General features: G+C 36.6%; 1 protein-coding gene across 1 annotated transcript in view; it reads right to left on the bottom strand.

Moving 5' to 3' along the window:
* NUDCD1 (NudC domain containing 1) overlaps positions 1-24,066 on the bottom strand; it is a 76,598-nt gene that overhangs the window by 12,583 nt on the left and 39,949 nt on the right. The window contains exon 8 of the mRNA XM_046642156.1: positions 19,123-19,248. Within this exon, the coding sequence (XP_046498112.1) occupies positions 19,123-19,248 (126 nt within the window). The remainder of the gene's footprint in view (positions 1-19,122; positions 19,249-24,066) is intronic.

Genomic DNA, 24,066 nt, shown 5'->3' with positions numbered 1-24,066 from the left:
TCAAGGAGGCAGTCACCTTCAATTCCTAGTTTTCTGAGCCTTTTTATCATAAATTGATGCTAAATTTTGTCGAATTCTATTTCTGCCTTTGACCATACGATGGTCAAATATTTTTCTTCTTTAGCCTGCTGATATGCTGAATTACATTGATTGATATTTGAATGCTGAATCAGCCTTGAATTCCCAGCATAAACTCTCCTTGGTCGCGATGTATTATCCTTTTTACTTACTGCTGCATTTGATTTACTAATATGTTACTGAGGATTTCTGTGTCTATATTCATGAGGGATACTGGTTTCTTCTTTTTCTTCTCATGTCTTTGCTATCAGGGTAACACTGAACTCATAAAATAAGTTGGGAAGTGTTCCTTTCTCTTATATTTTCTGAAACAGTTTGTATAGAATTGGTTATTATTTCTTCATTTGGTAGAACACACCAGTGAAGCAATCTAGGTATGGAGATTTCTTTGTCAGAAGGTTTTTGACAATAAATTCAATCTCTTTAACAGATATAGAACTATTAAGGTTATCTATCTCTTCTTGAGTGAACCATGGTAATGCTTGTCTTGAGAAATGTGTTTCACTTAAATTGTAATATATATGAAAATAGAGTTCATAATATTCCATTACCACACCTTAGTGTCTTTTGGACACATACTGATATGCCCATTTTTATTCCTGATATTAGTAATTTGTGTGTGTTTTTTTTTTTCCTTGGGTATTCTGGCTAGAGATTTATCAATCTTGATCTTTTCAAAACAAGAGCTTTTGGTTTCATTGGTTTTATTATTTTTGGTTCTCAATTTCACTGATTTTTGCTCTCATCTTTATAAGTTTCCTTCCTCCTGCTTGCTTTAGATTTGGTTTGCTCTTTTTTTCCTAGGTTGAGGTGGAAGCTTAGACTACTAAATTGAGACAATTTTTCCCCTAACATAACATATAATGCTATAAATTTCCCTCCAAGCATTGGTTTAGCTGCATCCTACATGTGCTGTGTTTCATTCTCATTCAACATAAAATATTTCCTAACTCCCCTTGTGAGATGCATTATGACACACGGATTATTCAGAAATGTGCTGTTTAATTTCAAAATATTTGTGTATTTTCCAGATTTTTCTATTAATTTCTGATTTAATTCTGCTATAGTCAGAAAACATTCTGTTTATGATGCTTATTCTTTTAATTTGTTGAAGTTTATTTTATGGCCCAGAAAATGGTCCATTTTGGTGAATGTTCCATGTCCTTTCTGGGATTCCAATTAGATATGTTAGACCATTTGATATTGCCCCACAGCTCTTAGATGCTCTGTATTCTTGCTTTTGTTTTTAATCTCTCCCCACCCTACTCTAGTTTCAATTCTGCTAATTTTTACTAACCTATCTTCAAGGTTACTGGTTTCTTTTCTGCAGATATATTGAGTATACTGATGAGTTTGTTGAAGGTCTTCTTCTCTTGTTGCTGGTTTTTTTTATTTCTAGCATTTTCACTTGACTCTTTTACAGTTTCTCTTTGGTAAAATTATTCATTTATTTATATATGTTATCCATCTTTTCAAATAAAGTCGTTAACGTATTAACCACAGTTATTTTAAATTCCTCGCCTGATAGTTCCAAAGTATGAAACTATCTGAATCTAGTTACATTGTTTGCCTTGCTTCTTACAGTAGAATGTTTTTATTTTCTTCTTTTTGTGTATCTTGTAATTGTTGATTGAATGCTGCATGTGTAAAACAGTAGAGACTAAGGTAAGTGCTATATATGCCTGGGAATGGACATACTTCTTCTGCTAGGCCATTAGTGTGGGTGGTTATGACAGAGGGAGGCTGAGAAAGGGCTGATCTAAGCTTGAGTTTTGTGTTGTTGCTATGGTTATCTTCAGTGCATCACTAGCTTCAAATTCCTCTGGTGTTACTTCATGCTCTGGTGGAGACTGAGTTGCTGGAGGATTTCCTCAACTGTACTGATGCGCCTCCAGCTTTAGGGCTTCACTATGCATCTCCATCTCAGAGAGTCTCTCTATGCTCTTAGCAGTAGACTGCTGTTGCCTGTTACCTGGGGCTTCTCAGCCTGATAGTGGGGGTTGAGGGGATATAGGCAGAGGGTTCTCTACTATCTTGGTTCAACCTCAGTCGTGGGCTTTGCATCCTTGGGTTTCAGGGTTTGGGCCTTTTCAGTGACACACCCCTCCTCCAGTAGCAGGAAATTTCTAATAGTCTGGGCCTAGGATGGTTTCTTGGCCCTCCCCCAAGAAGAGAGATGGTGTTTTAAAAATTTTTATTTTTATTTCCCCTCAGCTGCAACAGGTCTTCCTCTGAGCCCTTGGGATGCTAGCATTTGATGCTCTTCTCTCAGCAGCTTAAGGCTTCTGTTACTTAAGAAAAATAATCCAGGCAGGACCTCACATTTTTTCCACAGCAGAAGACACATTTCTCCTCCAACCCCATATCATCAAAGTAGCTTTTCTCTCATCTCCTCCTCTACTCCCAGTCTTTCTTGTTAGGTCTTGGTCAAGGTCCATAAAGAGGATCTGTGAATCCCAAAGGTTCTATCCTTTGCTAGCCCACACTGGGCATTTAGCAATTTGTTAGGTGAATCCTCCTTACCCACTTATATGGCAGTTCTTTCTTCTTTCTATGCTCAGATGAACCAGTTCTCCTATCCTATCTCTCCTAGGTGGCATCTGTTTTTCCTTACACTTCAAGCTACTTGGTTGTCCTGTGTCCTCAGCTCTCTGAAGAAATTTTTCACTAACAATTCTACAGATTACCCAGCTTTTCCTTGTTATACTGAGAACAAAACTCTTTCTAGCTTTCTACATCTAGGCAGAATCTGGAACTCCCTTGCTCACTATTTACAAACTTGCCTAAAAAGCCTAGGACTTCAACTTATAATCAGCAGACTGGTGATAGCTCAATATCCACAAGAGGTTCCATATACACAAGTAGGCAAATTGTATACTGTGGGACCCCACTCCCCTGTCTTCTGCTAAGAGAATCAAGGGTGGGTATCTAACCCAAAGGCAACCCATCTTTTATCTGAGATTGAAGTGTTTTTCTTGAACAAGTGCTTCCCATACTGGATGTGGTTGGCCAATAGAATAAAATGCCAATACAATAAAATCACCTTCTTTGGAAAGTCTAAATGCCAAAATAAACAATGAACACACATACAGCCAGCAGGGAAGAGGGGCAAAAGATATACCCAGAGAGAATGTAGTAAACAGAAACCATGACACGAGGGAGACAGTGAGTAGGTAATCTATAGGTAGAGGTATGAGTAGCAGAAGTAAATAAAGAAGATGGTGATGTGATCATAATGGCACAGCAGTGATGTAAAGAACAAGGGACAAGTGATTCTCAAGAAAGGAGAATACCTGGTCATCAAGACTATGCCTATTTTCCAAACAACGTTCCTCTTCTCCTTTAGGACTGACTTGCCAATGCATTTGTTTATAGAATGACCTTCTAGTTCTCTATGAGATCTGAAGATATTGTTTCCACTGTTCTTTAAAGTCTCCATATACATTCACACTAAACATCCATCACTTAAAATAACGAAAGGTTTTCTCTGTTTACTGCAACCTCTGAGAGTCCAGATAACAAGATTTTGTCCAAAAGAAAAGCAAGTCAGAATAAAGTTTACAAACTAAAGTAACTAGTTTTGCTAAGTGAATTAATTGAATGAAAATGAATTGTGATAATTAAAAAATACAATTAAAATTAAGTACACTTTTGTATGATCCTATAGAAACAAAAAATGCCAAAATAAGAAAAACAAAGAAAATGTTTAAAGAACAAAAAAGAGATCGCATCATAATTTGAAGGAGACAAAACAGGGGAAGTGAGACATATCCATTACTTGGCATGGACAATTAAGAATCAAGAACAGGAAGTTCACAAGGCCCTTGAATAGTTAAGAACAGGAGCCACAAATCCCAGTGAGTTCACAACTTGGTAGCCAGGAGCAAAAAGGTCCAGCAAATAAGAGAGAAGGAAAAGGATGACTGCTTTGAATAGATACTGTTAAAGGTAAGAAGTAGCACCTAACAGCTTATTAGCAATGGAAAGAACAAAAACAAACCATGAATAACCAGAAAACAAATTTTTAAAATGGAAAAGGCTGAGGTTACTTAGTGTTGGGGTAAAGAGTCCCACTTAACTTCAAATGTCTCTAAGGGTATTACTATAGAAATACATAGCATTGTAATTAATGCTCACATTGATGACATTCAACCATCATAAAATGTCACTTTCTTGTCAGAATGTTCTATACAAGATGTTGGGCAAATAATAAATTTTACTAAGATTCCATGGAAAAAGAAAAGGATTTAAATAGAGTTTTAGCACTTAAATGAGAAGAATTAATTTATACTAGACTATTTATTTGGAAAACATTCTTTTTTAATGCCAAATTTACTGCCTTAAAAAAAAAAAACTCTTAAATCCATAAACCTCTTGGCCAATAAAACATAATTCCACATTTCTTCTAGTCTCATGTTTATTACAGAAAAGGTTATACTTACCTTTGAACTACCAGTGAAGACTACAATTAGAGCAAACATTCTCTAGAGAAAAATTTGAAACATGAATTTCAAGTAGTCAATTGATTGTCTTTCTCTTCTCTTTGTAGAACACTTAGCAATTAAAGACTTTGGAAAATTAAATGTCAAAGTGAAGACATTTAAACAACCTTTAATCACTGCTATTACCAAATTAAATTAAAAAGTAGTATTAATAAAAAGATTTCATCTATTCAGAAACAAAGTATTTGTTAGGAGGACAGATTGAAAAGTTAATGACACGAAACTTTAATTCCAAATTCATATTCCGTACATAGAATAAATTGTATAGTTTACTCTGTTCTTACTATGCATGAAGTATTGAGTTGATCTGTATCTACAACTGTATAAGGAAAAACACTCCCTGTGTTTCTCCTTTGCTCTCACAATACTACCACACCAGATGTATGGCTTTCCATAAATCAAGCAATTCTCTGACACCAGCTGGTGTCCTATAATTCAATTCAGTTCTGACACAATCTACTTAGAGACAGCTTCAGATTCCACAGGTTAAAGACTCAGTCCCACAAGACTCCCTCACCCCAACACCTACTTCAGATGCCAATCGCAAGTCCTAGGTTGTCACCTGTACTTCTGACTGATGGACTATAAGTCGGGGTTCCAACAACCCCCTCCCTGGGTCCAGTAATTTGCTAAAATGGTTCACAGAACTCAGGGAAACACTTAACATTTACCAGTTTATTATAAAAGGATAAAGATGAACATCCAGATGGAAGAGATGCAGAGAGTGAACTATAATAGAAGATGGTGTATGGGGCTTCCATTTCCTCACCAGGCATGCCACCTTCCTAGTAACTCCAGGTGTCTGGCAATCCAGAAGCTCTACAAACCCCATACTTTTGGGATTTTTATGAAGGTTTCATCACATAGGCATGATCGGTCATTAACTCGGTCTCCAGTCCCTCTCTCCTTCCTGAGGGATGGGAGGTGGGGCTGAAAGTCCCAAACTTCTAATTATGGCTTGGTCTTTCTGTTGACCAACCCTTCTCTTGAAGCTATCTAGGAGCCCACCAAGAGTCATTTCATTAGAACAAAAGACACTCCTATCACCGAAAATCAAATTACAAGGGATTTAGGATCTCTGTGTCAGGAACTGGGATCAAAGACCAAATATTAGAACAAAAGATGCTTCTAGTGCTGTCACAGGAAATAACAAGGGTTTAGGAGCTCTGTGCCAAGAACCAGGGGTAGAGACCAATATATACATATTTTCTATTATTTCACAACTACCTTATTTAATCTTCATTATGTGAGAATTAGGAACATGATTTCATTTTATAGAAGAGGAAACTCAAATGCAGGAGGTTTAAGAGATTTAAGTTAAACAGCTAATAAGTAGTAACTGGAAGTTAAGTTCAAATGTGCTTCCAAACCCATGTTCTTAATCACCACCACTACATGCTCTCTCAAAGCCCACTTTATAGTATTTATTAAGAAACCACTGGCGCGTGCCCCTGACTAGGCACTATTTCAGATATGGTAACCCACATGCTGTAAAATATGTGTACATTCTGCTTGGTCAGTTAAATGATGTTGATAAGTTGTCCAAACGTGTCATGTCTAAAACTGATGTTTGAAAACAATGGATGTCTTATAAAATCCTGAGCTGCATTTCTGTTTGAATACACATTAATAAAGATAACTACATAATTAAAGACATCTTAACATTGACTAGAGATTGGAGCAGAGGAAGATGTCAGATCTTAGCCAAGTGGTATAAAATGCAATCGGGGGAAATGCACTTACATTTTTATTTTACTAAAAGCTGTAAGAAAGAAAATAATTATTATTTAGAAATACAAGAAAAACTTGCCAACTTTTCATTTTTGAAAATTATCAAATTGGACCTTTAGCTGTGTGTCTCACAATTAATATCAAATTTCAATGACTATTCTAATGGAAGATATATAAAAATGTATCAGACAATAGAAATATATAAATATATTAGAAAACAGAAAGTGCCATAAAAAAAAGAGAGAAAGCAGGTGAGTAGATAATGTGGTTGTATTTGACTGAGGTTAGCAAGGGATGGAAGATAACATGTGAACAGAGGTCTGAATAAAGTACAGGAACAAATGAGAAGAAGCAGAACACTTTAGGGAGAGAGAGAGTAACAAACGCAAAGGTCCTGAAGAGGAAACACATTTACTATGAGGAGCAGCATGAATACCAGCCAGTGTGGCTAAAGAAAAGTGAACTAGGGAAAAAATGATAGAAAATGAGAAACAATCAGTACTGGAGGGCAGTGTTTTTTAAACTGTGAGTCTCAACATTGGTAGAAAAATCAATTTAGGAGAACAAGAAAAGAATCTTCTATTTTCTTTCATTACAGATAGTATAGAATAAAGTACCAGAGTGTTTTATACACTAAGGATAGTAATGTTTTGTGAAGTTTTTGTTTCAGCTATGTTTGTGTGTGTGTGTCTTCAGTCTCAATTTAAAATACATTACATACAGTGAGTCAAAGGAAGTTCGAAGAGGGCTGACAGACCATGGTAAGGATCCTAGATATTATTCTAAATGTGACAGATAGGAAGCCACTATAGGGAGGAAAGGAATAGGGTAATGACAAAATCTATTAAACCCTTTAAAAGGATTACTTTGACCTTCACACAAAGTACTTATTAATTCAAAGGGGAAAATGATAACTTCAGAGCGAATAAACCTGGGAGACACCACATAATTAAATTGAACATCACAACAGTAGGAAAAACTGCCACCAACTTCTTCCTAACGTGGTAACACTGGAAAGGAAATATCATTTATGCAGTATTCCTAGCAAAAATGCAACAACTGAATCTGATCTTGAGGAAACACTGGAGACAGTCTATAAAGGGTACAAAATAAAGCCAATGTCATCAAGACTGGGTAACTGATGTTCCAAATTAAAGGAGACTAAAGCGATATCACAACTGAATGCAATATGTGGCATGGGATGGGATTCCAAATCAGAGGGAAATAAATTGCTATAAAGTATATTATTTAAGCAATTGGTAAAGTATGAATATGGACTCTATATTAGATAAAGGACTGTATCAATGTTGAATTTCCTGAATTGTATTATGGTTATACAAGAAAACGTTTTCAATTTTAGTGTATATGTGAGACATTGGGGATAAAGGGACATAGCATGTGCAACTCAATCCTAAAGGCTTCAGCAAAAAGACAAGGTAGAGAAACAAAAAAATAAAAGCGGCGAAATGTAAACAACTGCTAAAATCTAAGTGAAGGATATTGTTACAGGCTGAGAGGTATACCTGCCCCCCACCAAATTCATATGTTGAAGTCCTAACCCCCAGTACCTTGGAATGCAACTGTATTTGGAGACAGAACTTTTAAAAAGGGTATTTAAGTTAAAATGAGGTCATTGGGAAGGGTCCTAATTCAGGATGACTAGCATCCTTATTAAGAAGAGGAGATTAATGCACAGACACACACACACGGAAGACCATTTGAAGACAAAGAGGACATCCATCTACACGCCAAGGAGAGAGGCTTCAGAAAAAACTAACCATGCTAACGCCTTGATTTGAGACTTCTAGCCTCCAAAACAGTGAGAAAACAAACTTCTGTTGTTTAGCAACCCAGTCTGCAGTACTTTGTTATGGCAGCCCTAGCAGGGAATTATTATATAGTTTAATTTCAAATATGGTAAAATTTGAAAGATACAATCTAAATAAACAAAACAATTAAGCACCCCAAGGAACTTAAGAATGTAAAGGGGTCCTGAGACCAAAAAGCTTGAGAATCACTGGTTTAGATACTTTCTAAACCTATTTCCTTCCTCTATAACTTCTGATCCTACCTTTAATATCTTCTTGAAAGAATTAGTATAATAAGTACATGCCTTTTCTAATAGCTTTCATAATAACATTAACTAAAAAAATTGTTTCCTGTTTCTAACTCCTTCGCTTCCGTCTAGATAGGTTTATTTATAAGTTGCAAATACAATAGTCCCCCGTTATTTGCAGTTTCGCTTTCTGTCGTTTTAGTTACTTGAGGTAAGAAAACGTAAAAGGAAAATTCAAGAAATAAACAATTCATAAGTTTTAAATTGCATGCCTTTCTGAGTAGCATGATGAAATCTATCACCCTCCAAGTGGGGCCGCAAATCACCCCTCTGTCCAGCATATCCACACCGTGTACACCAGTGCCCTGGCAGCCGCTTCATTTATCAGATCGACTGTTGTGATATCACAGTGTTTGTGTCCAAGTAACCCTTATCTTACTTAGCGCAAGAGTACTGATGCTGGCAATTCGGATACACCAAAGAGAAGCTGTAAAGTGCTTACTTTAAGTGAAAAGATGAAAGTTCTGGACTTAATAAGGAAAGAAAAAAAAAATATGGTGAGGTTTCTAAGATCTACAGTAAGAACAAACCTTCTATCAGTGAAATTATGAAAAAGAAAAAAAATTTGTGCTAGTTGTGCTGTTGCACCTCAAACTGCAAAAGTTACAACCACAGTGCTGGTAAGTGGTTAGTATAGGAAAAAATAGTATACGTAGGATTCCGTGCTCTCTGTGGTTTCAGGCATCCACTGGAGGCCCTCCACGGATCAGGAGGGACTACTGTATTCTTTTCAGCTGTCTCAATCTCATGTTTTAAGCAGTATATGATGAATATCATCTGATCTGAGAAGCTCGCTGTAATTTAACTTTTAAAAATATCCTATCACCTTTTGATTGCTCAAGTCTATATTTAATTTGATCACTATAAATCAGTGTTGTCTAACAGAAATAAAATGAGAGCCACATAAGTAATTTTAAATTTTCTAGTAGCCACATTAAAACGTTTTAGAAACACAATAAATTAATTTTAATAATATATTTTACTTAACCAAACATATCCAAACTATTATCATCTCAACATAAAAATTCATATAAAAATTATTAATAATATACTGCATACCGAGTCTTCAAAATCTGGTTGTGTTTTACACTTAAAGTACAGCTCAATTCAGAGAAGCTACATTTCAGGTGCTCAACAGCTACTATGTGGTCAGTGGCTAATATTCTGTATAGCACAGCTCTAGACAGAAGCAAAAATAATGCATCTTCAATTGTATTTGACTTCCGATTTGAGCTTTACACCCTAGTGACCACATCTTATTACTTTTCTTCTTCAGTTCTGATATTTAGTATTTCTCTTTTATTGTACTACCACATATATTCATTTACCATTTTACTTTCCATATGCCAGATTCTAATTTACATTTCTTTCAGGGAATTTTATATTTTGAAAAATTTGTCATTTGCAATATATAGTTTTGCCCTTTTTACTACAGTATTTTTTCCTAAAACTATAAGGACATACACTGACCTTTCCATGTACAGATAATTTCAAATTGTCCAAAGTCATGACAAATGAAATCAAGAAGAGAGACTTTAAGTAAACATTGCAGAAAGAAGTGCAAATCGTCAATAAAGTACTATCTGATTCCTAAAATGGACGTAGCACTGAACGTCTGAAGTATTACAGCCTCCTTTAGTCCTTTCCTCCAAAGACCACTGGTGCCCTCCTGTTTATACCAAGAATCTACATTTGACCAGGTAAACCCTGACTTTCATACCATACACTGATAAACAAAATCTGCCTTTAGAAAGAAAACGGACTTATTAATTATTTGTTGGAGCTCTTCCATTTATATCCATTACCACTTATACCCAAATTGCAATGTTTATGCATTTTTACTTCACTGAATCTTTGCCTTTACTTATAAAAAATGATTAATAGAAAAAATTATAATTTAAATATTATAATTGTAAATATGCTTATAATACACTTATAATTGTAAATATGCTTACAATTGTAAAAAGAAATTCTGGTCCCAAATTTAACCCAACTGAGACAAAGATAAGAATCTTTAGAAGGTTGTAGTTCAAGATGGCAACATAGGAAGACCCTGAACTCACCTCCTCCATTGACACACTGAATCTACACTACATATACAACAATTTCCTCTGAAAAAAACCCAAAAACTAGCTGAGCGACTCCTACGTATCAGATGAATGAGAAAAAACTCACATCAAAGCAAGCAGGAGAGGCAGAGAAACAATCTCACCATAAATCCTACCCCTGGTGTAGCAACCCACAATTGGGAGGGAACTCAAAACTCAGAGCTACACCAAGGAGCGATGGGTTTGAACCCCACATCAGGCACTCCAACTTTTAAAACCCGCACCTGAGAGATGACGCCTCAAAACATCTAGTTTTGAAAGCCAAGGGGCCTTGCATCCACAAGACCCACAAGGCTATAGTGAACCAAGAAACGGTTCTTACAGGGCTCTCATGCGTGGACTCACTCACCCCAGAGCCTAGCACAGAGGCCGCTGACTGGAGAGCTGACTGCAAAGTGTCTAGACTTCCTATGAAAGAGGCTTTTATTTGCTCATCTTAAAGCACTGACCTGAGAAGCAGGCCTCTAACTTAACATACATCTATGGGACTACTGAAATATTCTCCCAGGAAAGAGACTGGAGGGCGCCAACTTTGCACTTTCCCTCTGCCTCACTCCAGGACACCACTATCTCCCAGAAGAGAGCTTGTACCCTTGTTTGGTGCCCTAATTTTTGTGGCTGCCACCCAGGGGACACCTCTAGATCACCTGGCTCTGGTGGCCAGAGAGGCTTATGCTCGAGGGCCCCACAAGACTATAACCAACGAAGAAAGAAATCTTAACCATCTTCAACCGCCAGGGCAAAGCAGAGAGGCAAGAGACTGAGGCAACCACTCTCCTGTGAAAGACTATTAATTAGCTTATCTTCCTAGCTGCGACCTGAGACACAGGCTTCTAATTAAACACACAACTAAGAGCCAGCTGTAACCCTCTCCAGAGACCTCAGAGGGTGGGTGCTATCTTCACACTTTCCCTCTATTGTGCTCTAGAGTGCCAGTATCTCCAGAGGCGAGTTTGTACAAGCATCTGGCACCCTGGATTTTGTGGCTGCCACCCAGGGGATGCCCCCTGATCACCTGGCTTTCATGGCCAGCAGCAGGGCTTGTGTTCCTGGGTCCCATGGGATGGTAACAACTGGAGAGAGAGTTGTTGGCCAGCTACTACCATCAGGGCACGGCACAAACAGAAGACAAATTCACCCCCAGTCTTTCTGTGAAAAAGGCCTATTTGCTTATCCTGGAGCTTTGGTCAGAGCAGCAGGTTTCTGGGTCGGCACACATTTAGGGACTTACTGAGGTACTCTCCAGGGATGGAGACCAGTGGGCACTATCTTTGTCATCTGCCTAGCTCCAAGTTACCAGTATCTCCTGGAAAGGAGCTTGTACTTTTTCAGTGCCCCAATGTTTCTGGCTGCTGCCCAGGAGACACCTCTAGATCACTTGGTTCTTGTGGTCCCACAGGACCATATATTTTTCATGCTTTAAAAGCTGCTGCTGGAGAGTCTGGCTTCCAATCACCCTGAATCTAGGTGCTGACTGATATCTTCCCCTTTGGGACAGTAACAAGTCTTGGTACACTGTCAACTACTCGGAGCCACTAAAAATAAAATAGCCTGCTTGTACAACCATAAAGGTTTGACAGGCAACCAAGAGTTAGAGCAGGGTTGAACGATAAGGCTCATCTCCTACACAAGGTGACTCTTTTAAGATTGGGAAAGATAGCTGTTTTACCTAATGCATAGAAACCGACACAGAGCATCAAGGAAAATGAAGAAACAGAGGAAAATATGTTCCAAAGGAAAGAATAAGATAAAACCTCAGAAAGAGACCTTAATGAAATGGAGATAAATGATTTACCTGATAAAGAGTTCAAAATAACGGTCATAGCTGATGCTCATCAAGCACAGGAGAAGAGCGGATAAACAAAGTGAGAACTTCAACAAAGAAATAGAAAATATAAGAAAGTACTAAAGAAAAGTCACAGAACTGAAGAATACAATAACTGAACTAAAAAATACACTAGTGGGGTTCAACAGCAGATGAGATGACAAAGAAGAAAAGATCAGTGAACTCGAACACAAGGCAGTGGAACTCACCCAATCAGAGCAGCAAAAAGAAAAACAATGAAAACAAGTCAAGAGAGCTTAAGGGACTTAACAAACAACATCAAGCAGAACAACATTCTCATTATAGGGTTCCCAGAAGAGAGAGAGAAAGGAGCAAAAAACTGCCCTAACCTGGGGAATAAAAGACATCCATATCCAGGAAGCCCAGAGAGTTCCAAAAAAGATGAACCCAAAGAGACCCACACCAAGACACACTATATTTAAAGGGTTAAAAGTTAAAGACAAGGAGAGAATCTTAAAAGCAGCAAGAGAAAAACAACTTGTTATGTACAAGGGAATCCCCACAAAACTATCAGCAGAGTTTTTAGCAGAAACTTTGCAGCCCAGAAGGGAGTGGCATGATATATTCAAAGCAATGAAAGAAAAAAATTTCCAACTGAGAATACTCTACCCTGAAAAGCTGTCACTTGGAATAGAAGAAGAAATAAAGAATTTCCCAGACAAGCAAAAGCTGAAGGAGTTCATCAACACCAGACTGGTCTCACAGGAAATGCTATAGGTAGTTCTTTAAGCTGAAATGAAAGGGCACTAATTAGCAACAGAAAAACATATGAAAATGTACGTAAATCTCACTGGTAAAGGTAAACATGTAGTAACTTTCAGAATAACCTAATGCTGCAAAGGTGGTGGATCAATCACTTATAAAATTAGTATGAAGGTTAAAAGACAAAAGTAGTAAAAATAACTATAACAATAACTTAAGGGATACACAAGATAAAAAGATGTAAATTGTAACAACAAAAACACAAAATGTGAGCCAGCCCTCATGGCCTAGCAGTTAAAGTTTGGCACTTTCAGCTTTGGCAGCCCAGGTTCAGTTCCCAGTCACAGAACCACACCACTTGTCTGTCAATAGCCATGCTGTGGCAGTGGCTCAGATAGAACTAGAAGGACTTACAACTAGAATATACAACTATGTACTGGAGCTTTGGGGAGGGGAAAAAAAAGAGAAAGATTGGAAACAGATGTTAGCTCAGGGCGAATCTTTCACAACAACAACAACAACAAACATAAAATGGGGGCAGGGGATAAAAATGTAGAGCTTTAGAATGCATTCAAACTTAGGTTGTCATCAACTTAAAGTAGACTGTTATAAATATAAGTTATTATATGCACACCTCATAGTGACCACAAAGCAAAAACCTATAGTAGATACACAAAAGATAAAGAGAAAAGAGTCTAAGCATACCACTATAGAAAATCATCACAGCCCAAAGAAGGAGAAAAAGAGAAGAAAGGAACAGAAGAACTACAAAAACAGCCAGAAAACAATTAACAAAATAGCAATAAGTACATACCTATAAATAAGTTCTTTAAATGTAAACGGATTAAATTCTCCAATCAAAAGACACAAGAGTAGCTGAATGGATTTAAAAAAAAAAGACCTATCTATTGGCTGCCTGCAAGAGACTCACTTCAAATGTAAGGACACACACAGATTGAAAGTGAAATAATGGAAAAAAATATTCCACACAAATGGAAACCAAATGAAAGCTGGGGTAGCTATATTTACATCGGACAAAATAGACTTTGAGTCAAAGATTGTAATAAGAGACAAGGTCATTATTTAATAATAAAGATGTCAATCAACAAGAAGACATAACATTTGTAAATACTTTACACCCAACATAGGAGCACCTAAATATATACAGCAAATACTAACAGACCTAAAGGGAGAAATAGACAGAAATACAGTAACAGTAGGGGACTTTAAAACCCCACTCTCATGAAGAGATCGTCCAGACAGAAAATCAATAAGGAAACACTGACCTTAAACAATATGTTAGACCAGATGGACTTAACAGGCATATACAGAACATTCTATCCAAAAGCAACAGAATATACATTCTTTTTAAGTACACATGAAACATTCTCTGGGACAGATCATATGTTAGGCCAGAAAACAAGTCTAAATAAATTTAGGAAGACTGAAATCATATCAAGTATCTTTTCTGAGCACAATGATATGAAACTGGCTATCAATTACAAGAAGAAAACTGGAAAATTCACAAATATGTGGAGCTTAAACAACATGCTACTGAACAACCAACGTGTCTAAGAAGAAATAAAAAGAGAAATAAAAAAACACTTTGAGACAAACGAAAATGAAACTACAACATATTGAAACTTATGGGATGCAGCAAAAGCAGTTCCAAAAGGGAAGTTCATGGCAAAAACACCTATATCAAGAAACAAGCAAAATCTCAAACAACCTAACTTTATACCTCAAGGAACTAGAAAAAGAACAAACAAAGCCCAGAGTTAGTAGAAGGAAGGAAATAACAAAGATTAGAGCTGAAATAAATGAAACAGAGACCAAAAAGACAATAGAAAAGATCACTGAAACTGAAAGCTGGTTTTTTACAAAGATAAACAAAATTGACAACCCTTTAGCTAGACTTACAAATATAAAAGAGAGAAGGCTCAAATAAATAAAAGCAGAAATAAAAGAGAAGACATTACAAATGATACCACAGAAACACAAAGGATCCTAAAAAGGATACTATGAACAATTATATGCCAACAAATTGGACAACTTAGAAGAAATGATTAAATTCCTAGAATAACAACATAACAAGACTGAATCATGAAGAAAAAGAAAATCTGAACAGACAGATTACTAATGAGGAATTGAAATAGTAATCAAATACCTCCCTATGAACAAAAGTCCAGGACCAAATGGCTTCACTGGTGAATTCTACCAAAGATTTGAAGAAGAATTAATATCACTCCGTCTCAAACTCTTCCAAAAAAAAGAAGAGGAGGGAACACTTCCAAACTCATTTTATAAGGCCAGTAATACCCTGGTACTAGAACCAGATAATGTTGCCACAAGAAAATAATATTACAGGCCAATATCCCTGATGAACACAGATGCAAAAATCCTCAACAGAATATTAGCAAACCAAATTCAATACATTAAAAGGATCATACAACATGATCAAGTGGGGTTTACTCCAGGGATGCAAAGATGGTTCAATATCTGCAAATCAATCAATGTGATACACCACATTAACAAAATTAAGGATAAAATCATATGATGATCTCAATAGGTGCAGAAAAAGCATTTAACAAAATTCAACAACTATTTATGATAAAAACTCTCAACCAAGTGGGTAAGGAGGGAACATACCTTAACATAATAAAGGCTATATATGACAAGTCCACACCTAACATCATAGTCAATGATGAAAAACTGAAAGGTTTTCCTCTAAGATCAGGAACAAGACAAGGATGCCCATTCTAGCCACTTTTATTCAACATAGGGTTGGAAGTCCCACCCAGACCAATTAGGCAGAAAAAGAAATAAAAGGCATCCAAATCAGAAAGGAAGAAGTAAAACTGTCATTATTTGCAGATGACATATTATATATAGAAAACAAACCCTAAAGATTCCACCAAAATGGTTAGTTCTACAGATCTAAAGTTTCTTCAAGGTTGGAAGGATTGTCCCTGTTTATTACATATCATACTTCTCCATTCCTGATGTTTCTATCTACAACACTGAGAAGTTCCATGGCTATGTCACTCCCGTTTCTATAAATCCCTCTGAAGTGAAATGGCATTTGGTTGGTGTATATATAAGAAGAAAAATCCAGACTAAGAAAGGATAGTGAGTGAGAAGAACAGTTAGGCATTTCCTCGTAACCAGTAAGATGTTGGGCTGGGACTTAGATTTGGTAAATCAAGTTCCCATGACACTTCTGACTTTGTTTCAATGTTCTGCTCAGTTCTATCAATGTTTTGCCTTAGGGAGCTAGAGGTCTCAGAGGATAAGAGGTTTCCACTGCCCCTCCAGAGGCAGCCAGATCTGGTTTAACACTGCCTGAGACTATTGTTAAATTCTAAGTTTAGTGAGCAGATGAGGCTTTCATACTGTAATTTGCCAGTAAGAAAGGTCTTATTCTGCTCCCCTTCCGTCACTCCTTGGTGTTAATTCTTAAAATGCTCAAACATCGGAAATGAAGAAGAGGTATCATTAACAAGAGGCCTCTCAGTGAACATTAAACTACTGATCAGCACTATGTAGCAGTACTAAGACGAAATGGAATTCTCAGAGAAGCTAAGTTTAAACAGTATTTTATGACATCTAAGATCAAGTGTCTTCTCTATGTAAGTTAGGCAGGAACAGTACAGAAACTTCAGGAGTCACAGCACCTAAGACTATAACTTTAGGAAGAGAGGCCAGAGTCTTCATTACAAGAACAAATAATAATCTACAGTTACTAAGATTCAAGAGTCTTCCATCAGTCACACTAAAGAGTGATCCTCTACCCAGGGCAGTAAGAGTAGACGTGTAATGGCCCTTATTTACTCACAATGAGGGGAGTCACCAATGGGATTACACCAGAACTAAAGATGTGGGAACCAAAACTCCTAGAAACTCTAACTACAACTTTGATTACCTGAGCTTTAGATCAGTGCCCAGACTGCATAAAACAACCTGACCAAGAACACTGTTTACTCTTCAATTAGAAGAGTAATTGAGTAGGAAAGGGAGACAAAGGTGTAGGCAAATTTCTTGAGATTCAAGATGGACCTAGAACAATTTTTATTTTTATGACTATCACCAAGAGATCAGTCAAAAAATATTTATTAAGCATCTATAATGAATCAGAACCTTTGGTAGGTGTTAGGTACATAGTGGTGAGGAAAATGTCACTTCTGTGCTTTTTAGAAGTTATTGGTGTTGGGGAGGAGAGCAGTGCAGGTAAGAAATTAATTATAAGAGTAAGTATTTAATTTTGGTACAGCTTCATGGCACTTTTGCCTAGCCACTGGTCTTCTGCCATTGCACCTCATTTGACTACAGTCTACATAGGTATAGAATCTAAAAATGCTCATTTTCATAACTCCTTTAAGCACTGTAATATCCAGCCATTAGTTAAAGAAAGTTAAATATCCAAAACAGACTAAGAAAGGATAGTGAGTGAGAAGAACAGTTAGGCATTTCCTCGTAACCAGTAAGATGTTGGGCTGGGACTTAGATTTGGTAAATCAAGTTCCCATGACACTTCTGACTTTGTTTCAATGAACTTTGCCAGAATATACTTTGCCCTCAACCTCTGTAAGACAAAGAAACACACTAGGCCAAACTTGGTAGAAACTTGCAAGAATTTTCTTGAAAAGAGAGCCTTTAAACCCAAAATCAAAGACTGAGAGGGCTAATGATAGACCAAATTGTTCTCTCTTGTCTGTTGCTTTTGCTTGGACTGAGACTTCTAAACACTTCTGGTTTTAGTAATAAGACTAAATTAATTTCTACATGCACAGCTCCAAACTAGCCATTGATTTGCTATGGAGACCCTTTTCAAATCAACACCTCTACGAAACACTCACTTGGTTATATAGTATTAAGTAATGATTAATGATGCCCCTAAGCAAGAATATCTAATAAAGTTATAAATTTAAAAACAATCTATATCTACAAAGCTGAGGACCACACCCTGGAATACAGTGACTATACCAAGGCAGCCTAAGCAAAATATTCTTCAGTATCCTGATGCATACATCTCAAAGCTTTTGAACAGAAAGCAATTTTGAAAGAAAAAATTAACTAATTTACGTATTTATGGGAGACCAGAGAGAGAGGAAAAAAAAATTCCAGACGAATTAAGGAGTCGAATAAAAATATTCCAAAATGGGGGAAAAAAGCGGAAACAATTGATATAGAAGGGTTTTTCAAGTTTATAACAGGTCACACAAATCAAAAAGAAACAGTAAAACAAATGAAAAAACTACAAAAGAAGAAACAGCCATAAGTAATACACGAAATAGTCAACAGTAAAAGAAAAAAAGCACAAAGCACAGATTAACTCAAGATCCTTCACCTTGTACACCAACTAGTTAGGATGAAACAAAAAAGTGAAGGGGCAGGTAAAGATGCAGTGAAACAGGCAAAAACTGCAAACATTACTAATGAGAATATAAAGTGGAAATCAATTTGTCAGAGCCTTAGTCATTAATTTGACTTCTGTAAATTTTTATTAGATAAATACCTCTGAATATAGAAAAGGCCTCATGTAAAAGAGACATTTAAAAAAATAGCATCATCATGAAGAATACAATTAAAAAAACTTATTAAAGATGCGTTATTATAATCTGTAGGACAACCACTACACACACATACACGAACACCAGCAATAACATTACAGTATAATCCAATAATCAAACCAGAGATTGAAACAACGTGAGAACATAAGAAAACACTTATGTCATAATTTTTAATGAAAAACGATATTGTTATATGTTACAGGCACAACTGTATATAAGAACCTGCACAGAAGAAAGTCAACTGAAAGATATCAAATATGCAATAGCACCAAAACAAAACAATGTTTTATTGGAGGGGGGGGTGGTATGAAAAATACTACTTTATAGAGTGATGAGATTTATATCACAGCCAGTAACTGCCAATCAAGCCATCTTTGCAAAATATATATCTGGTGAATCAATTATCATCTCATCTAAGTAACTTCTATTTATTCACAAACTTTTAGAAATATCATTATCAAGAACTTACCACATGAGTAGTTTTCAACGTGTTGCCATCAAATCTGCATAAACTGGAGCTCTCTTCAAAGAAAATATCACATTCTTCTAACTCTTGAGCATTACAAGGAGGTTTTTCTTTATCTGGATTTGGATTCTTAGACCAGAAAATAAAATAAATAAATAAACAATAATAAAAGAATAGATTTCTTCATATTCAAAAAGGTTAAGACTACAACAATAATTAAAAACTAAATTTCAGACCCATGAACAATAAAAACCTAATCAACAAAAAACAGACATGGAAATCACTGAATGATGGAATCAGCAGAGAAAGATATTAAAACAGCACTTATAAACGTGTCTATATACTCAGAGATGTAAAGCAAAACAAGAACATGTTGAGAGAGGTACGGAAGATAAAAAAAAAAAGAACCAAACTGCACTGCTAGATATGAAAATACAATATCTGAAATGGAAAACAAAACAGAAAGGAGAGGGGGTAAGCCCAGTGGCACAGCAGTTAAGTTCGCACGTTCTGCTTCAACAGCCTGGGGCTCGCCAGTTCGGATCCTGGGTGCAGACCTATGCATTGCTCATCAAGCCATGCTGTGACAGGCGTCCCACATATAAAGTAGAGGAAGATGGGCGTGGATGTTAGCTCAAGGCAAGTCTTCCTTGGCAAAAAGAGGAGGATTGGCAGATGTTAGCTCAGGACTGCTCTCCCTCAAAAAAAAAAAAAAAAAAAAAAAATAGGATAGACAGCTGATTACACATTGCAGAAGAAAAGACCAGTGAGCTTGAAACATAATAATAGAGTCTATTTAAAATGAAACACAGAGAAGACAAAAAATAAAAACAGAACTGCAGTGACCTGTGGAACAAATGGTCTATTATATGAGTAATTGGAAGGCAGCAGGAAGAATGGAAGAAAATTTTGAAGAAATAATGGCCAAAGTTTTTCAAATTTAATGAAAACTATAATCCTATAGATCCAAGAAGGTCAAGAATCCCAAGCATCAACAAATACATTAAAAAAAAATCACAGCAAGCCACGTAATAATGAAATAGCTGAAAAACAGTAATAAAAAAGCAGTCAGAGGAGGGAAAAAACACATTATAAACAGACGAACAAAGATACAAGTGACAGCCAACTTCTCATCAGAAACTACTGTGCAAGCCAGAAAACACTGGAGTATATCTGAAGTTCTGAAGGGGAAAAAAAAAAAGAGAACTCTATCAACACTGACTTATATAATTAACAAAAAGAGTTCCCAAAAAGGAAGACAAGATATTTTTGCGGGCAAACAAAAGCTGAGAGAGGGGCCGGCCCGGTGGCGCAGCGGTTAAGTTCGCATGTTCCGCTTCTCGGCGGCCCGGGGTTTGCCGGTTCGGATCCCAGTGCGGACATGGCACTGCTTGGCACACCATGCTGTAATAGGCATCCCACATATAAATTAGAGGAAGATGGGCACGGATGTTAGCTCAGGGCCAGGCTTCCTTGGCAAAAAGACGAGGACTGGCAGTAGTTAGCTCAGGGCTAGTCTTCCCCAAAAAAAAAAAAAAAAGCTGAGAGAATTTATCCAGCAGAGCTACACTACAAGAAATGCTAAAGGAAGTTCTTCAGCCAGGAGAAAAATGACACCAGATGGAAATCTGAAGTGACACTAACAAATGTCGAACAGAGGAAATGACAAATATGTGGGTCAATGTAAGATTTTTTTTTCTTTTTTGAGGAAGATTAGCCCTGAGCTAACATCTGCTACCAATCCTCCTCTTTTTTCCGAGGAAGACTGGCCCTGAGCTAACATCTGTGCCCATCTTCCTCCACTTTCTATGTGGGACGCCTACCACCACATGGCTTGCCAAGTGGTGCCATGTCCGCACCAGGGATCCGAACCGGTGAAGCCCAGGCCGCCAAAGCAAAACATGAGAACTTAACCTCTGCACCACCAAGCCGGCTTCTTTTTTCTCATATTTTTAATCCCTTTAAAAGACAACTGACTGACTTAAGCTAAAATAATGTATTATTAAGTTTATAACACATAGAAATAAATATATGAAAAGAGTAATATACAGGATGGAGGAATAAAAATATATTGTAAAATTCTTACATTATAAGTGAAGTGATAGAGTATTGTTTGAAGATAAATGGTGATAAGTTAAAGATGTATACTGTAAACTCTAAAACAACCACTAAGCACACACAAATGCAAATACCCACTCAAACAATAACAGAGAGGTATAGCTAATAATAAGCTAAAAGTGGAGATAAATGGGATCATTAAAATAATTTTAATATGTTCCATCGCTTAAATGCAAGAATCACTGTCTGGTCTTATATCCCTCATAGAGTAAAGGGATCACAATACTTTAGCAATAAAATATACATACAAACATAAACAACAGAAATACAATTCCACAACAAGTGACAAAATGTCCATCCACCTAGTTTGCCAAAACGCAGTCACGTTATTGAGAACTTAATGAAATGACCTGAGACGGTTTGTGAAAGTAAACGGCTAGCAGTTGTAGAGGATCTGTATCGACAAATCTGTTCATGTCCTAGCTAGAATATGGAGCCACCTAGTTGTGGTTGTCTGCTCCAGTCTAAATATCAATGGAAACAATTCTGGTTGCTTTGGCTGGCTAAGAAGGCAATTCCAGCAATCAGCTGGGGCCATTTTGTTAGTGACTCAAGAAGATACAGTCATATATCGCTTAATGATAGGGATATGTACTAAGAAACGCATCGTTACGTGATTCCGTTGTTGTGTCAACATCACAGAGTGTACTTACACAAACCTAGATGGTATAGCCTACTACACACCTAGGCTAGACAGTACTAATCTTTCAGGACCACTGTTATAACATGTGGATCTTCACTGATCAATATGTCATTATGTGGCACATGATCGTATATGTCCAGTAGAACCGGAGGCACCTTCCTCATTCCTACCTCCCTTCCCCTTTCAATTACCCGTATGTTAGAGATAGGAGGGCAAAAACTAAAAGGTGAGGACTATCAAAGCAGCCAGTACTCAACAGGACAAGATTACAGAGAAAAGGGAATAGCAGAGGAAGAGAACCCAAGACTCTATGCTGCTTTCCTAAAGCCATTTACTGATTTCCAAGCCGAGTTGAAAAAGCTAAGTGGAAAGCAGCAGATAAGGGGCTAAAAAGCTGAGTTTTCATATTATGAAAGCACCAGGAGACAAAAATTAGAGATCAGGGCCCACACAGGAGGAGAAGCCCTGGTAAACATCCCAGACTTTCAGCTTGGATTCATGAAAAGTTCTGCCCTAAGAGTAAGAACAAAAAAGGAATAAATATTAGCCATGTAAAAAACTGAAATCCAGCGTCAAATCAAATCAATCCCTAACTGGATTAAGATAGGCTGAAAATTTGGGGGATGTAGCTAAAGTTGTGTTTAGAAGGTAGTGTACAAGATTAAATTAATCATCTGAGCTTTTGCCTTCAAAAAACAGCAAAATAAATCCAAAGTAAGCAAAAGGGAGAAAATAATAAATGTAGCAAGAGAAATGAAAGAAACTGGAAACCAAGACAAAAAAAAAAAAGAGAGAGGAAGATCAATGGAAATAGATGCCCCAAATAATCCTATATCTATTAAGAAATTACATTCATGGTTAAAAACCTTCCAAAAAAGGAAACTCCAGTCCAGATAATTTCACTGGCAAATGCTATCAATTGAAAGCAGCAGCAACGCCAATTCTATACAATCTCTTCCAGAAATAGAACAAGAAGGAAATACGTCCCTACTCATTTTATGAAGTCAGCATTATCCAGGTACCAAAGCAGGATAAAGACAATAAAAAGACAAAACAATACAAAACAAACTACAGACGAATATTCCTCACCAACACAGATGCAAAACTCCTCAACATTAGTAAACCAAAACCAGTAATATGTAAAAAGGATAATGTATCATGACCAAGTGGGGTTTATCCCACAAAAGAAGAAAATGCATTTGACAAAATTCTGCAGCCTTTCATGACAAAAACTCTCAGTATCCCAGGAGAACAGAAGGAAATTGCCTCAATGAGATAAAAAGAATCTATGATACTTAACAGTGAAATATTCAATTATTTTTCCAAAGATGATGAATAAGGCAAGGATGTCTGCTTTCACTATTCACCATTTCTATTTTACAGTAGATTGGAGGTTCTAACCAATGAAGCAAGGCAAGAAAAAGTATAAAGATTTGAGAAACACAAAATGCCTCAGTTGCAGATGACAAGATTGTAAGTTTTTTTTTTCAAAATGTAACAAAGATACTGGTGTTAAGGCATAACTAACTCACTCATATATACCAATATTCACTTGAAATCATCAAGATTAAGAGGCAATTGGCAGCAATTATCTACAATCTCAAAGCAAGCCCCCACTACCATCACTATTATATTCCCAGAGCCCTATCACAATAAATACTTGCTGAATGAATGAACATAGGGCAACGCAGTCTGCATGGTTTATTGTAACAAAAGGACTAAGAAATGAAAGTTTGGTACTCTTCATATGAATTCCAGTGATTCCTGAAATTTTCAATTATTGCTGACAAACATGAAACTTGGTTTCTCCATTTTAGTCATGTTTTCTTTTGATAGAGACATTTACTTTCGACATTCTAATCTTTCCTTTCTACTCCAGATGCAACTAACCCTATAGTTTACATACTTTTTCTTACAGTCTTCCTTATCCCTATATTTCCAGATGGCAATAAGTCAGACATTTCACATGTGCTGGTATAATTCTTGGTCACTGAACATATAATTGAAATTCTGGTATACTGCTATATTTGTTCAAATTCTTAACATTATCTTGAAAGTTATCAGAGTGGGAATATATTCAAAAAAATCTCATAGTTGAGTGAGTAGTATATTATTATTGTAATCATTACAATGAATTATTTTGTCAATCTAAAATAACCGTACTATGTGAGAGAGAGAGAGAGAGA

Source organism: Equus quagga, chromosome 16 (genome assembly GCF_021613505.1).
Source record: "Equus quagga isolate Etosha38 chromosome 16, UCLA_HA_Equagga_1.0, whole genome shotgun sequence".
In the NCBI taxonomy this organism is placed as follows: domain Eukaryota; kingdom Metazoa; phylum Chordata; class Mammalia; order Perissodactyla; family Equidae; genus Equus; species Equus quagga.
The sequence above is the reverse complement of the archived record's forward strand: the minus strand, read 5'-3'. Positions and strand labels throughout refer to the sequence as shown.